At 51.5% G+C, this 16230-nt stretch overlaps 1 protein-coding gene across 7 annotated transcripts in view; it reads right to left on the minus strand.

Moving 5' to 3' along the window:
* Positions 1-182: 182 nt before the first annotated feature.
* Ciita (class II major histocompatibility complex transactivator) overlaps positions 183-16230 on the minus strand; it is a 46900-nt gene continuing 30852 nt past the window's right edge. For 6 of the 7 annotated variants that reach the window (XM_012513980.2, XM_023711688.1, XM_023711686.1 and 3 more), the window contains 11 exons: positions 15809-15877; positions 13014-14667; positions 12076-12234; positions 11365-11436; positions 8283-8363; positions 7636-7728; positions 5399-5485; positions 3111-3194; positions 2903-2986; positions 1938-2041; positions 183-1437 (listed from right to left, as the gene is read on the minus strand). In XM_012513980.2, coding sequence (XP_012369434.2) covers positions 1966-2041; positions 2903-2986; positions 3111-3194; positions 5399-5485; positions 7636-7728; positions 8283-8363; positions 11365-11436; positions 12076-12234; positions 13014-14667; positions 15809-15877 — 2459 coding nt within the window. In that variant the 3' untranslated portion in view covers positions 183-1437; positions 1938-1965. Of the gene's footprint in view, positions 1438-1937; positions 2042-2902; positions 2987-3110; positions 3195-5398; positions 5486-7635; positions 7729-8282; positions 8364-11364; positions 11437-12075; positions 12275-13013; positions 14668-15808; positions 15878-16230 lie in introns of those variants that run through there. The other variant, XM_023711689.1, reaches the window with a different exon arrangement.

Raw genomic sequence — 16230 nt, forward strand, 5'->3', positions numbered from 1 at the left:
TTCTCTCTTCTCTCTTCTCTCTTCTCTCTTCTCTCTTCTCTCTTCTCTCTTCTCTCTTCTCTCTTCTCTTTTCTCTCTCTCTCCTCTCTCCTCTCTCCCTTCTCCCTTCTCCCTTCTCCCCTCTCTCTGTCTCTGTCTCTGTCTCTGTCTCTGTCTCTGTGTCTGTCTCTGTCTGTGTCTGTCTGTCTGTCTGTCTGTCTCTCTCTCTCTCTCTCTCTCTCTCTCTCTCTCTCTCTCTCTCTCTCTGCATGCATGTGTACACAGTGGAGGGAGTAGGAGAAAGTGGCCCTCTCATATTGGCCAATGGAACATGGCAGGAACAAAGCTAGTCTATAAAGAGCTCATCAACTGTCCCTTTTGGCCTCTTTCCTCTTCTTTCCCCTTCCTCTCTTCTCTGCTCTACCTGATTGTCTATCCCTCCTACTGATCATCCTGCACCGTGCTGTGAGGAAGCCCAGTCAGCTGTTCCTTAGAGCCCCGAGGGCCCCAGCCAGCAGCAGCGTCAGGTGCCAGACACGCAGGTGGAGAAGACTTCCCATCACCTGGCTCAACCAGGCCTTCAAGCTGTCCCAGGTAATGCCAAGGGGACAGGAGAGCTGTCCCTGCTGAGCCAAATGACAGGAGTATGACCCACCTTTTTCAAGCTTCTGTACCTTGGCATGGCTTACGATGCATTGGATAACCAGAACAGTAGGTCCTCAAAGCAAGAATCATGGTATAAACCCAAGCTCCAGCCCTTCCCATGACACTGTGACATTTAAAACGTAGTGAAAAAAGATGGGGGAGGCAAAGGCTCAGGGTGGGCATGGGGCAGGGTTCCAAGCTCTCTCCTCACCCCTCAGCCCTTAGTGTAACCATTCACTGATCCTGGATATGATCCAGAATTCAGGCCAGGTCCAGCTCTGACCATGGCCAAAAGTTAGTGCAAACAGTAAGTGCCACAGGCAGATAGCAGCTGCCACAGAATCCCTGTCGGTTTTGGTGGTCAGCAGATTGGGAGCTGTCCATGGGCATCCTCAAGCACCAAGCTGGCCCTGCCAAGCAGTCTGGTTGAGACTGGCATAGAGAAGGGCCTTCTTTCCAGGCTGATCAGGGCCCAAGCAGGCAGACATGTGGCAGTCCAAGTCCCTCGTGCTGGCCTGGCCATGGCTGTCAAAGAATGTTTGCAGCCTCAGGCATCTGGAGTGGGCCACACCTGGCTTGGCACTCACCAGCTGGAAAAGGCTATTGTCTACCCTGCCTGAAGGAGCCTTGCAGCTGGGCCAGGTCTTCCTGCTCAGCAAGATGTGGGTCCATGCACAGCTGGGTAGTGCCAGCCCTGAGCCCACAGGGGCTGGGCGCCAGGCACTGAGGCTCAGGGGGTGCAGCCCAGAGATGAGCTCTGCCCACAGGTACCCAGTCCAAGGTCCAGCGTGGTCAGTGTCCTCACAGTGCGTGCTGTGGGGATCAAAAGAGAGCAGTAAGCAGGTGTGTTAGGTAAGGCAGCCTTGACAATGGGGATCCGTGGGAGCAGGGCTAGAGGGCATTGCAGCACAGCTCAGGGAGGGCTGGACGTGGAGGGGACACAGAGCTGAGGGGACAGCCCCCTTCACAGTGAGAAGCAAGTTCTCAGGAAAATGCATCCAGGGCACTGGGGTAGCCCACAGCAAGAAAGGCTTATGAGTCCCAAAGGTAGGACTTTCTTATGCTCAGGCTGTGGAGTGTGCACAGCTGGCTCTGCTGCCCTTCCTGGGTCTCTGTCCTGTTCCCAGAGGGAATCCTCAGCCCTAGAACACCTCCAGGGGGGCCCAGCATGGAGACAGAGGAGTCCTGGACAACAGACAGATTCAGAGATAGTCACCCAGCCCTGCCTGATTGCTCTGCCTTATTTGTCTGGATCCCACCTTCAGAAAGACACTGGTTCCAGGTGTCCCCATGGTCCCCATTCCTGAGCTCACCCAGTCATCTGATCCTGGGCACAGCAGGTCATCGTAGGCTGATCCGGGAGTCCAGCTGATGTAGGTGTTCCTGGACACCAAACGGGATGGTGGGTGTCCACATCCTGTAAGGGGCCAGAGAGAGAAGGTGCTGGGATCTCCCAATGCAAGATGACCCCCAATCCCTCCTCCCACTCAGCCTAGAGCACCAATGACTCCCCAGGTTGCCAGTGTGGACTGATGTGTGGCACCTGGGCGTTGGTGGACAGAGAGGCCCATGGAGCTCTGAGATCTGAGTCTTCTGCTGTTTGATCTCAAAAAAGTTGGTTATTACCTAGACATGGTGGTGCACACCTGCAAGCTCAGCAGTCTGGGAGGCTGAGCCAGGAGAATCACAGGTTTGACTCTAGCCTAGGCAAATTAGCAAGATCCTGTCTCAAAATTTAAAAAACAATTATTAATGGATAGAAATGTAGCTTGTTGTGAAGGCCATGGGTTCAATTCTTAATGCAGTGGGAAAAAAAAAAGAATTAGTTGTTGCTCTGTGCTTTAATCTCCTCATCTGTGAGCTGACTGGGTCTCAAGAGATCTACTCTATCCATCTCAGAAGACATGAGGGATTAAGTAGATAAAAATAATAGAGTATAAAGTACCACTTTGGGGTATTAGATATCATGATGCTATAATAAAAAAATAAGTTCAAACTATATGAAGTTCCAATTTTATGGATCAAGAATAGTCAGTGTAGATAATTTATATGGCTCACTTGAAGCACTCACTGCGCATTTTGGTATCCTGGAACTTTCCACATCTTAACTAATTCTAACCTCCCAAATCCTTCCAGGAGAGAAAGTACCATCATTTCCATTTTACAGACAAAGAAACAGAGGTCAGAAAGACAATATGCCTTCCCACACGGGTGCAGGGAGAGCAGGTTTGAACTCTGGGGACACATGCTGAGCCCCACACTGGCTGTGGAGACTTACGCCAGGGTCTCCACATGAGGGCACTTCCGTAGGCTGGCAGCCAACTGCTGGGCACCCACAGCTGTGAACTTGTTGTACTGGACACTGCAGAGAGAAACTCATTTTGAGGCCTGGCCCTGGGGACTGTCTCTCTCCAGACCAAGGCTTTCTCATGATGCTGTGGGAGAACCTCCCACCTCCCCTTTGCCCAGCCTGTGCCCACACTCACTCCATCACCCGCAGGGACCCCATCTGAGGAAGTGTACGTGCCAGGCTCTCAGCACCCACGTCGCAAATGCTGTTGTTGTACAGGCTGCCAGAGACAGAGGTCAGGGAAGAGCTTTGGGGTGCTGTGAGAAGGGTCAGGGTCTCCCAGAATTATATTGTACTAAGATTCCTGTCCCATTGTAGAGAGGGGGAAACTGAGGCCCTGAGAGTTGAGGCTGCTTCCCTGTAGTCACACAGTGGGTTGAGAGGAAAAGCAGAACTGAAAGCAGGTTGTTTTTTGGCTGAGAGTGTGGAAACCTTCTGGAAAAATGACTTCCTGGGTTCAAATCCCAGCTATGCCTCTTGCCACCTGTGGAATGCTGGGACTCCCCTGAGACACAGTCTGCTCGTCTGTGCAATGGTCACAATTGAATAACTGTGGAGAAGAGCATGAGTTCATGCTGGCAGGTGGGGTGAGCTGCTAACTACGGTTATGACTCTTACAGGAGCAACTGTCAGCCGCTCTAAATGCCTATAGGTGGTGTGACCAGCACTGGGGGCAGGAAGAGAAAAAGCAGAGTCACTGGGCCATCATGCATAGCAGTAGCACAGCAGATATTCTGGTGCCAACTGCCATCCCACTACGCTCAGCACCGAGCATGCTTACTGCAGGCCAGGGTTGTGTGGTGGCTCTGGTTTCCACACTTTGCTGTGACTCAGCCGCTGAGCTGCACAGCACGGCTGTGTGCAAGGGTAGCAGGATTCAGGCTCAGCCCCAGCGTGCCGGATATCACAAGTGGTCAGGTGACAGGCAGAAGCTGTTCAGTTTCCCTTGGGGTGGGTCTAGGAACCCAGCAGCCCCTTTCTCTTCTCTGCAGGTAGACAGAGTCCTTGTATTTCTTTGAGGGTGAGACCCATGACCACAATTGACTATCCCTGAGATCAGGGTGTGATTTTGACCAGCACTGTTGTGGGTTAATCAGCAGTATTTGTTGTTTTAATAGTGTCTCCATGTGGATGGCATTGTAGTCTATGAAATAGGAGGAGCCCTTTTTTCTTTCCTTTTCCATGGCTCTGGGAGAGAACTCAGGACCTCCCACATGCCAGACAGGTGCTCCAGCACTGAGCTACACGCCAGCCTGATTATTCTTGCAGTTCACTTCAGATCAGAAGTTCCCTTCCCTCATCCCTTCTGCTTCTTGTTCACCTGGCAAAAGCCAGGAATGTCTCTGCCTGACCTGGACTCCAATGACCACTCCCACCTCACCTGTCCTTCCTGCACTCTGCCCAGCACAGCCTCACTCCCCTCAGGGCCTTTGCATCTGCTGCTCCCCCTTGCTGGGCGCTTTCCCCCAGAAAAGGGGGAAACTTCCCATAGAAAGGTCACTTTCTCCAGCCGCCCTGACTGCCCCCGGGGAACTGGCCAGTCCCCTGTTGCACTTGCCTGGGCTGCATTAGTTTCTTTCCAGCATAAGTCACTCCTTCAAAATACATCATGTCTGTGCTTACTTGCTAACTGGGCAAAAATTTGAAAGCAAAAGCACCCATCCTGTTCATAGCTTCATCTCTACTTCTTAGCACAGGTTCTGGCCCATGGTCCATGTTAGAGAATAGCAGATTCCTGTGACAACTTTGGGGGTGAGCACTGGTCACCCAGACTGTGAGTTGTACAGTGCGCAACCAGCACAGCAGCACCCTGTGGTCCTGGCTGGCGAGACACACGAATGGACACACATCTACAGAGATGAGCCAGGCACCTGTTTTCCCGGAATCTAACTCATGCTGTCCTCAGCCAATGATGAGGGCCGGGGAAGGGGACAGAATTTCCTCCCAGGCTGGTGAGTTAGGCGAGCTCCAAGTGCTGAGTGAGATTCCCTGCTATCCCAAGGTCGGCCAGGAGGTGACAGCGTAAGCACTGACTGGTGTGTGTGACACCTTCCCTGCCATCCCCTAGGATGTGGAAGAGGGGTTGGCTCTCTACTGCTGGCCAGAGTCAGGCACTGCACCCAGAGCTTTACAGAGGCCATCAGGGTAGTTCCTATCTCCCAGATAGAATCTAGAGGTTCAAGTGAGTGATCTGCCCAGATTTCTTCCCCTCCCTGCATCCTGCTGATCTTCCTGTTCAGGGTAGCGGTGACACTCAGCTCCAGTGAGCTGTGTCCATACTGGATTCTGCAGACAACACGCCTCCTCGCACTGTTTCCAAGGCTGGAGTTGACTGCTTCCAGAGCGCTGCTGTTGGGGCCCTGTGGCTGCCTGAGGCTCCCTGGCCATCCCAGCCCACCTGCTCAGTGGAGAAATCCTACTCACCTGAGCCTGAGAAGGGATGCAGAGAGCAAAGGTAGGGCCTCAGCAAGCTTGCAGGCTCCCGTGTCCGTGATGCTATTCTGGGACAGGCTGTAGGGACACGTGAGAGACCCGCTGAGGACCAGCCTACAGGCCCCTCAACACCATCCTCTCCCCCACCCCATCTCCCTACTCCCACCCCCCACCCTCACCTCACCCCCCCATCCATAATAGTTATGCCATGGGTAAGCCTAAGGTAAGATGCTGACAGCATAACAGTCCTGTGATGCTCAGAGTAGGGTGGTGGAGTGAGCTGTTGGTGAAGGAGAGAATAAAAGAAAGAGGGAGGGAGGGAGGAAGAGAGGGAGAGAGCGAGCTCCCCTCCCCTACCTATTTATGATTTCATAACATCCTCTCTTTTCCCACTGGGCCACTTACCAGCTTGGCAATTAAATGAATAGCTATATTATTTGTTTAATTAAGTGGTGGGTTCTGCAGAGAGCAGGCTGTTTATGCTTTGATCATGATTATGTCCTTGTGTCTACAGCAGTATCAAGCACATAGTAGGTGCTCAATACATACTTAAGAGAGAAGAGAGGGAGAGGCCTCAGGGAAAGAAATCTAGCTTACAGTTTACTTAAAACACTGTAAATGATTGGAGAAGTCTCAGTGCCTTACAATCAAGGAAATAGTTAAGTGAATTCTGCTGAAATATTTGGTCATCCCACTCTTATATATGAGGGGGAATGTGGACAGATTTTATAACCTCCATTCTGAAAAAAAGAAATAGTGAATTCATCTGCATTTATCCATCTTCAACTTTCCAGAATCCAGACACTTAAAAAGAAAAAAAAAAAAAAAAGAAAAGCTACCATTTTGACAATAAGGTTTTCCAGATATATCCTAACCTGTCTTTCTCCTATTTCAACCCCCATATAATTTTCTGTCATTAAAACTTACTTTTATTACTTTGTAATTGCAGATTCATTTAGGAGTCTCTGGTTTATTATGTCTCCTTGCTAGAATTCAAAATCCCTGAGATCAAGGGATTTGTTAATCTCTTTAAAGCTGCACCTTCAGATGTGTGGAATTTGCCTGCTTTCTTACAGGATGCATTTGGGAACTTTTTATTGTGTAGTTGTTTACATATTTATACGTCTGTCACTTAAAGACATGTACGGAAACAAATGTGTTTGTTTCCTAAGCAATTTCATGTAATCTATTATAAAGTTGAAATTAAACACACAGAATGTTTTAACAGTTTTTAACTCAAAATTTGTCAATCACTTTTTTAAAAGTTCTTTTTATTTTTTTGTTGATTGATACAGTGTCTCACTATGCAGTTCAGCCTCACAGTGATCCTCCTGTCTCAGCCTCCCCAGTGCTGGGATTACAGGTGTGTGCCAGGTTCCAGGGCCAGCACGGTATGCAGTATCGGGGATCAAACACGGGAACTTGCACTTGTCAGGCAGGCGTTTATGCCGCCAAGCTATCTCCCTAGCCCCATGTCAATCATTTTTAATAGTTCTTTTTTTTATAAAAAGGAATTTAAAGATAGGCAGTAGTCTCTTAAAATTTAATCACAAAAAAACTGTTAACTGTACAGTTGTTAATTGCCTGTTCTCTCTCTCTCTCTCTCTCTCTCTCTCTCTCTCTCTCTCGATGTATTTAGTACAGGGTCTACAGGGTCTTACTACACAGATTGGACTCATGATCCTCTATTTTCGGCCTCCCAAGCTCTGGGATTACAGGCTCGTGCCACTATGCCCAGTCTTAATTGTTGTCTCAGCTCAGTCCAGGGGCAGGTTTGGCCCGGCATGGTGGGGATTGAACCCTGGTCCCTGTGCCTGTCTAAGCAGGTGCTTTAGTCTGCTGAGCTATCTGGTCAGCCCTAGCAGCCAGTTCTGAAACAATAGTCTGTTTATTGAAACACAAATAAACTTTTCTGCAATATTAAAAAAAAAAGCTGCACCTCCAGGTCCTCCAATGGTGCCCGGGATAGCAGGTGCTCTTGAAATATTTGTTGAATATATTAGTGAATGACTGGATGGATGGACAATGAGATAGAAAACGACTGCCTGAGCAGTAGGCTGAACAGATAAAGAACAGATGGCCCAGGATAATGCATGCATGGCTGCACAGAAAGTGCAGGGTTGAGGGATGGACAGAGGATTGTATGGGTGTGCGAGCGCAGAATCAGAGCCAGGAGCTCCAGCCCTTGGGCAACATGAGCAGTGGGGAGGCCAGGCCCTGCCACTCACTTGAGTGTCTCCAGTGCCTTCAGCTGAGGGAAGGTGGCCGAGAGTTGTGAGACGCCCGTGTCCCCAATCTTGTTCTCACTCAGCGAGTCCAGGCTGCAGGTGGAATCAGATGGGGACTGTCACCAGTGTCTTCCTCCCTCCCTTTCTGTCCCCCAACCCTGGATGAGGTGTAGTGGCACAGTGAGCAGTCTGTTGTGAGCTGTGAGAGGCGACTTTTAGCACCCAGGGCCAGCCAAGTGTCCAAGTGGGACTTCCCATGGATCTGAAGCCATTTTGCTTTTTAAGAGCCTCTCAAGTTTAAAGGATTCCCTTTAGCACTTGGGAGCTTGACTGCAGAGTGGGATTTTGTCCCCTGGCCTTTCTAGGGGGGTTGCTAAGATCAGCCAGTCAGGTAAGGGGAGACCATGCAGAGAAGTTGTTTCTAAGGCCTGAAGGATCCCACACGGTCTTTGTGCTGAAGATTCCAGTCTGCCACCACTTCTCTGCAGCAGGCTCATCCCATGCCTCACATGAGTCATGCTGAGGAAGCGGTTGGCAAGAGAGACGAGGGGAAGGAGGAGGTCTCCCCTTGGCTGGTGGCCTGGGGACAGGACAGGCTCTGAGACTGTTGGGCCATAGTGGAGGGGAGGTCCCAGGGACACACTTACTCCAGATGCTGAAGAGAAGAGAAGGCTGGCAGGATCCTTGCCAGTTTGGGGAAAGCTTGGGGGCCAAGCGTGGGTCCCAACCTAGAAGAGAAGGGCGGTCATATATCAGGCTAGTCCCCAAGCTTCCCTTCAGCCCCAAGGTGGGGCAGCCACAACGCACAGAAGCCAGGCCTCTTCCTTCCTCATGCGCCCCCAGGTGGCCCTCCATACCTTCTGCTTGGGACAGATCTCACAAAGCCCCCAAGAGGCCAGGTGAGTTCCTAGCTCTTCTCTCTGAGCAGGGAGACACTTACTCCTGCTGACATCATTCACATCCACTCCCGCTCCTCCCACCCTAGCCTGGAGAAGGGGACCCCAAACACTAGTCAAGGCTCCCCCTCAGCAGAATACCACAGGGCTTACTTACTGTCTTTACATTTCAATAACAGAAAGAACCTTTTTTAAAAAAATTTTTAGAGCACTGACTACTTGTCAGGCCCATGTTGGTTCCTTCTATCAGCTTAGATCATGTTTAATCTTTCTGACTCTGAGCTAAGGATTCCTCCACATTTTACAGATAGGAAAGCTGAGGCCCAGGGAGGTTGGGTAACTCACTCAGGTTCACACAGGCTGGATGGACATTTAGACTACACAGACTTCAACAGAATGGAAAAAAATATGGACAATGAAGGGCCGTATTATTTTTTTAAGTCATTACATGTATTCAATGTAAATAATTGTGTTTTATACCAGAATTATGTCCTTCAAATTTGCTGATATTTTAAAATGAATAGCCTTTAACAAAATTGTGCCATCAGCAGTGGTTATTTGGTTGTACATGCGTACACTTGATGAAAATCAAAGGATGGTTGCTGCATGTGGTCACTTAGAACCATTCTGAAAGGATCTCCTCTCAGAAATAAAAGTTCTGAGATCCATGAGCCAAAAGGGAGAGGAAGAATGGGGGTGGTTGTGGCCTTGGAAAATCCCTTTATCTGAATCTCCCTCAGCTCTTGCACCAATCATAGGAGGTGACTGGGAGGACTAAGGGACCCATCATCCAATATTTGCTGCTTGTCTACTTTTTCCCAGACCCAGGAAGAAGCTATGAGCAAAATAGGTGAAATTCCCTGCCTTGGAGGAACTGGCGTTTTAGGAGGGAACGGATAATCAAAAAAGTCTGCTCAAGATCTGGGATAAGTATCAGCAACTGATAAAAGACAGACACAGTGATGAGGGCTGAAATGTTATTTTTAAACATGAGAGTCAGAAAGGGCCTGCTTCCCTGCAACAGTAGGCTCTGGGAAAGGGCACTTTGGGACCGAGCCTGAGGCCAGATCTTGCCCATTGAGGCCAAAACCCCACAGGGAGGTGTGCGTGGCAGAGGGGAGGGAGTAGAGAGGCCCCCAGCGGCAATGGAACTAAGGGTAGCTGGTGGCATCAGGGAACCCTGGCCCATGCACAGTCTCGGGGCTTTGAGCCGCCTGATGTGACAGGAAAAGGAGACAGGTACCCAGCGCAGTGGCAGCAGAGTGAACACCCTAAATAGTCCTTCCTTCCTTGCTTCCTTCCTGTGAACCTTCTTGGGCTTCCAGCTTGCAGGTGGCCACGCCGCCGGCCCAAACTGTTCCACCCCATGGCTGCTGCTCCCCAGAGCACAGTTCCCACCCTAAAGTAGGGGGTTTTTAAGCTGAAAATAAGTCATGCCAGAAAGGGTCTGTGGTGATTGTCTTCAGACAATTTCCTCTTTTCTACAATATTTTTACCTCTGCACAAATTTGGCACCACGTCTTTTGTTCAAAACAAGAAGTGCCTGGCTTTTTTTCTGGGGCGGGGGTGGAGGGAGACAGTGGAGCTGACAGCTTGTGGGTGTCACAAATCTTCACCCCACAGGTCCTCAGTTTCCTTATCTGTCAAATGGGGAAAGTGATGACTATCTCCAAGCAGCCCTTGTAATGCATGAGATTATGTATCCATAGAAGGCACCAAATCCTGTCAGCACTGAACAATGCCTTACTAATTTTTATGTGATCTTAGATTCCCACCAAGGACCCAATACCGGTTCAGTTTGTTCCTTGGTTGGAGCTTAGAATCAAGATGACCTTTGGAGAAATAATTTAAACTCCCTGGGCCTTGGTGTCCCCATCTATACAAGATGGGGAGATGATGACAAGACCTCCCAAGGAGGATCACCTGGGATAATGGGGCAAAAGTACTTTGCCAATGGAAAGCTAGATTCTGCTAGACAGATGTAAATACAAGAATTCCTTTGGCTCCTCAGGACCCATGTGCTGGTAGGCTCCCCCTGTGCAGTGGCCTGGGTCATTTCTGTCCCATTTGCAATATTGCCTAGGATGGTGGCTCCCAGACCTACCTGATATACATAGAATGACCAATGATCCCAATTTGCCTGAGTCCAAGGACCCACCAGGACACAGAACTTGCAGAGTTAAAAGCCAGGCCAGCCCCAGGCTTGTTTACTCTACCTGTGTCTGCATGTTTGAGACCATCAGTGATTCTGGGAATCAGGCAGGGCTGGGCACCACTGCCAGGAGATGGAGCAGAAACTTGGGGTGCCAAGGGTGGTTGCCAGGGATGTGCATTCCCCAGGGAGCCAGCACACTCAGGTACACAGGGCACATAGTGACCTCTCCATGGGAGGTCATGAGCTGGGGTACACGGGGTCCTTCTCCTAGCTCTGGCCACGTTACAGTTCCTACAAGCCAAATGTCTCTCTTGCATGACCTGCCCACTTGGCTCATTCCTAGTCTTTGGTCAAACTTCAGGGAAGACATTGCCTCCCCAGGAAGGCAATGTCATTCGCTATGTCACTGTGTCAGTCCACCATGGACAGATGGAAGGAAGCCTCGCCATTTAGTTTAGTGGATGGGAACAAGCAAGTTAACCATCAAGGAGGTGGGCTGCCCTGAATTCCAGAAGCCATCTCCAGCACTTGCCCATCCTGGCCAAAAACTGGTTGCCAAAGTGGTGGGTGCTAGGGAAAGAACTGTTCTAGGGATCGCTGTTTCTGCGGCTGGCAGTCGATCAGTGAATGCTGGGGAGGAAACTGGGGGTCCCGAAGACAGTCCACTGCATCACTTACGCAAACTCCAGCTTCTTTAGGTCTCGGACAGCAGGGAGCTCCTGGACTGTGTCTTTAGAGGAACTCCTCAGCCTAGAGAAAGCAGCTATAGTAAGATGCGTAGGCCCCTCAGTGCCTGGGTTCCTGCCCATGAGCCCCTGGATTCTGCCCCAGTGCTCCATGTTCCCTGGGGCTGGTAGTGGCAAGCACCTAACACATGCAAGCACATGGCTTTCATCCTCTGCACTGGATAAAAGAAAGTGGGAAAACACCAGAAGTGTGTGTTTCATAGAAAATAGGCTCAGCATAGGCCCTCTGGAGCACCTGGCCCACACTGCGCAGCAGGCACTCAAGGAAAGAGTGAGATAGCTAACTTGCTGTGTGGCCAGGTTGCCTCTGCTCTCCGCACCTCGCTCTGCCATCCCTAGGATGGGGATGACACTGGTCCTGGGGTCTCAGAGGGTGGCTGGAGGGCCACATTTGTCACTAGATGCTGAAGGCATCCTTGTTACTGCTGACAGAAGAGCTTCTCCTTGGCTTTGGGTGAGGAGTTTGGTATGTTTTAAATGGAGCAATGTCACATTGTGGGGCCGGGCTGGGGTGACTAGTGAGAACTATGGCATCTCAAAGGAGCAGAGGCACTGAAAAGCTCTTGACAAGCCTGATGACAAAAATCTTTCAGGCTGTCAGCTTGCATGGCCTACATGATCTTCCATCCTGTCTCCCCCTCACCTCTGGGTCTGCACAAGGTGGCCCAGGTCTTCCACATCTTTCAGGGACATGGCCTTAAATGGCTCAATGGTGAACTTCTCCTCTGCTGCCTGGAGTAGCTGAGTCTCCCCGCGCTGCTGCAGTGACTCCCAGAGCCCCACTGTGTCACTCAAGGCTGCCCTGTGGAGAGAGGGTCTCAGACCCAGGCACAGTGACCGGGCTAGACCGTAATGGAGGGGCAGCTCCATGAAGCCATCCCCTCCCTACTCAGATACTTCCATCCTTATCTCCACCTCCACCTGCTGCAGAAAGCTGTTTGTGGCTGCTGCAGCCTTCACTGATTTCTCCTTTCTCAAAACTCTCATTCTGGTTTTGTTTCGCTCTTTGGTTTCGGCTACCAGGAAACTCAGTGCTGGGTCTGAGTACAGTTGTGTCTGACTTCCCAGCTTAGGCAAAATGTTTAGGGGAAACATGAGAGCGATTCTCTGGAGATTAAAGGGCTAAAGCCGATTGTAGGACTTAAAAGAGCTGCACGGGGGGAGGCTAGGTTTCACTCCAAGGGTGGTGGTGTGCCTGGAAGGGGTGTGACAGGATTGAATTCAAATTGAGGAAGATTGCTTTGGGAGCTAAATATAAAATGGAGTAGAAAATGAAAAAAGGAGGTAAAGAGGTCAGGGGAGGCTGTGGCTTTAAGGGTGAGAAAGCCGATCCTTGATCAGGGACAGAGGAAAGAAAACAAATTTGATCCCAGGACACAGGCTGAATCTTCAGATATTTGTTGGAAGAAAAACACTGCCCTTCCCTGACTGTGTGGCCTTAGGTAAGCAGCGGCCCTTCTCTGAGCCTTGGCATGGTGGAATCCATTCCCCTGCTTGCTGCTGTGCATGTTAAGTGAGACCGCTCTGAGCGACTGACCATCTACGCCAGCAGAAGCAGCCCTTCCTGTGCCTGGTGCCCACCTGAAATGGGTGACGCAGCTGAGTCCCACAAGTTTCCCGAGGCCCGAGGGGTCAATGCCTGTGCTGCGGAGGTCCAGGGTGAAGTCTTGGCCAGCTGCCTGCAAGGCCTGGCCCAGCACATGGGCATCAGGAGGCGTGAGCCGAGTGCCCAGGAAGGAGAGCCGTGTGGGCAGCTCCCGCACCACATGCATCCAGAGCCCTGCCTCGTGGGCCTCGTGGGTGCAGTGCAGCAGCTCCAGCAGCCGCCCAGCCTGCAGGGTCCTGGGCTGCAGGCGCTTCAGGTATTTGGTGAGTACCTTCTGCTTCCTGTCTGCTGAGGTGGCTGCTGCAGAACCAACCAGTGCTCCCAGGCAGAGGGCGCGGGGCTGGAAAATCAGTCCAGTCAGAAAGCGTGGTACACCCTCCATCCAGTTGTCATAGGGCCTCTTTTTCCTTGGGGTCAGTGCTAAAAACTGTGGCAGCTCCTTGTCCTTGATTTCATTGCTCAGGGCCAGCCACAGGGCCCCCAGAAAACACTGCAGGAGGAAGCTGGGGAAGGCCAGCTCAGCCTCGGCAGCCCCGGGAACCTGTTGTGGTATAGGCTGCACCAAGCCTTTGGTCACAGCCCAGGTCCTCACCTGCTCTGATGGGAACTGGCTCTCCCGCAGGGTACTTTGGTGTCTGCGGCCCAGCTCCCAGGCTAGCTTGGCCAGTCCTACCAGGGCCCCTGGAGGGCTATCCTGCGCTACCTGGCCTAGCAGGCCAACATAGAGTCCTGTGAGTGTGGAGGGCAGCTCAGCTTCCTCCCCTCGCTGCAGCAAGGTCTCCAAGAGCTGGCACACTGCCCGGCACAGGGTGGGGCTGTGGCCATGACTGAGGAGAAACGGCTGGTCCTGAAGGAGCATGAGGGCTCGCTCTTGGTGATCTGAGCCCTTGAAGTAGTGCCTTATGTATGTCTGGACCTGTTCAGTGGAGAAGCCAGCTACCTCGAACAGGGCATCAGCTTTGCCCAGGACCTGGGCCAGGCGGCCACGGGGCTGGGCTGTGAGGAGCAGGGTGCAGCCTCGCATCAGCCGGCGCTGAAGGAGCCCGGCCAGCAGTCCCCGGAGGGAGCAGGGCTCTTTGCACACAGGCCTGCCAGCACTATGCAGGATGCTGTCCTGAGCTTCCAGTTCCTCAAAGGCATCCAGGATGAGCAGGATGCGGTCAGGCCTCTGGGATATGTGGCTGAAGACTTCGTCATCCATGGCCAGTGGTTGAGGGCCTGGGAAGCAGAGCAGATCCTGTAGACGGTAGGCGTCCCCTGGGTGGTCCAAGCAGTAGCAGGGCACGTAGAAGACAAAGTCATACTGTGGGAGCTGGCCACATGCCCAGGCCCGGCCCACTGCCCGTGCCCAGTGGCTCTTCCCCTGCCCGGCCTTGCCAAGCAGGGCAATCACTTGGGTCTCTCGCGGTCGCCGGCGGTCGCTGGCAGCCAGCAGCACTTCAGCAAGACCCCCAGTGGCCAGCTTTCGCTCAGACCAGTCCACGATGGCCAGCTCCCTCTCCTGGCTCTTGTGGCTGCCCTTCTCCAGCCGGGCTCTCAGTAAACCCACCTCCACCATGATGCCCTCCGGGCCTGTGGGCTCGGCTTGGTGCCAGTCTTGCAGTGAGTGGCAGAATTGCTTCACGGTCTCTGCAAAGGCAAGGTGTAGCTGGACTGAGTCTGGACAGGGATGGGTACAGGGGCAGGACCGCCACCCTCACCAGCTTCTGCTCTGTCACCCAGCACCTTCACTGCAGGCCTCACCCATCCCCAGACACTTGCTCCTCATCCCCTCCCGCACCACCACCGTTCCTTTACCACCTTCTCACTAGTTTGCCTGTTGCTCCTCCCTCCTGACTTTTTTTCTTATAGCCCTAGGGATTGAACCCAGGGTCTTCCCACTGAGCTACATTCTCAGCTCTTTTTCTTTTTTATCTGGGACAGGATTTCACTAGTCACTAAATTGCCCAGGCTGGGCTCAAACGTTCAATTCTCCTGACTCAGCCTTCTTGAGTGTTGGAATTGCCTGCATACATCATCAGGCTCAGCTTCATTTTACGCCTTCTCTTATTCCTTTTTTATTCATTAATCTTTGATCACTCAGCCTTACAGAGCGGATGGGGGAAGAGGAGGTTTAAGACTTAAGACAGTAGAACCTGGATGCTAGATTCAATTCCTGGATGAAACTGTGGCATAATCTTGAATATATTATATACTCCACTGTGCCTTAACATCCTTTTTATAAAATGAAGGTGATATTAGGGCAGTGTGAGCCTTCAATGACCTAACAGAAGCTCATGCTCTTCCTAATTTAAGCACTTAGTAATTAATCAGGACCCTTAATTAGTCCTTTGTTTGTTTGAGATAGGGTCTCTGTGTAATCCAGGTTGGTCCTGAATTTGTGGCAATCCTCCTGCCTCAGCCTCCTAAGTGCTGGGATCAGTGTGTGCCACCACTCCCGGCCTTACTCCTCATTCCCACCTTCCATTACACCCATCGGCTTCTTCCTTCTTCCCCTCTCTCCATGGCCCACTCTCCCCTCTGCAGCCCCTCAGCCTTGCAGGTGAGCTGTCTACAGCCATGCTCCCTACAGCAGCTCTTAGGGGCCGGGGCTGATTGAGGGGCAGGTGCTCGGTAGGTTTCGGGTCAGTGGCAGAACAATGCTGAGATGACACGAATGAATGAGAAGACAGCACACAAGGGACTGAGTGAGCTCAACATGAGTAGACCGCAGCCCCCTGGGGGCTAGTGGGTCCAGTACCCAGGATAGAGGGGCCCGGTCACCACTCACCAGGCCATTTAGGAAGCTGGATGGTGTCCTCTGCAGCTGCCTGGCATGGGGAAGGGGATGTTTCATTCTCTGCAAATGGAGAAGCCAGTGAGGAGATAGGATCTGGGGACCACTGGGGACATCCCTCCTCTGGCCACCCAGTCCTCAGATTCCAAGGGCAAAGCTTACACATCTTGAGACAGGGTTTCACTAGTCACTAAGTTGTCCAGGCTGGGCTCAAGCTTACAATTCTCCTGCCAAAGATTAGTGAGAAAAACTAGCCTAGTCCTCCAAGCCGAGGTTATATGGAGGTGACCTGGGGGTGCATTGGTGTCTTTTTTTTTTTTTCCTTTTCTTTCCTCTTCTTCTTCTTCTTCTTCTTCTTCTTCTTCTTCTTCTTCTTCTTCTTCTTCTTCTTCTTCTTCTTCTTCTTCTTCTTCTTC

This window comes from Octodon degus, unplaced genomic scaffold (assembly GCF_000260255.1).
Source record: "Octodon degus isolate 3935 unplaced genomic scaffold, OctDeg1.0 scaffold00021, whole genome shotgun sequence".
Lineage (NCBI taxonomy): Eukaryota > Metazoa > Chordata > Mammalia > Rodentia > Octodontidae > Octodon > Octodon degus.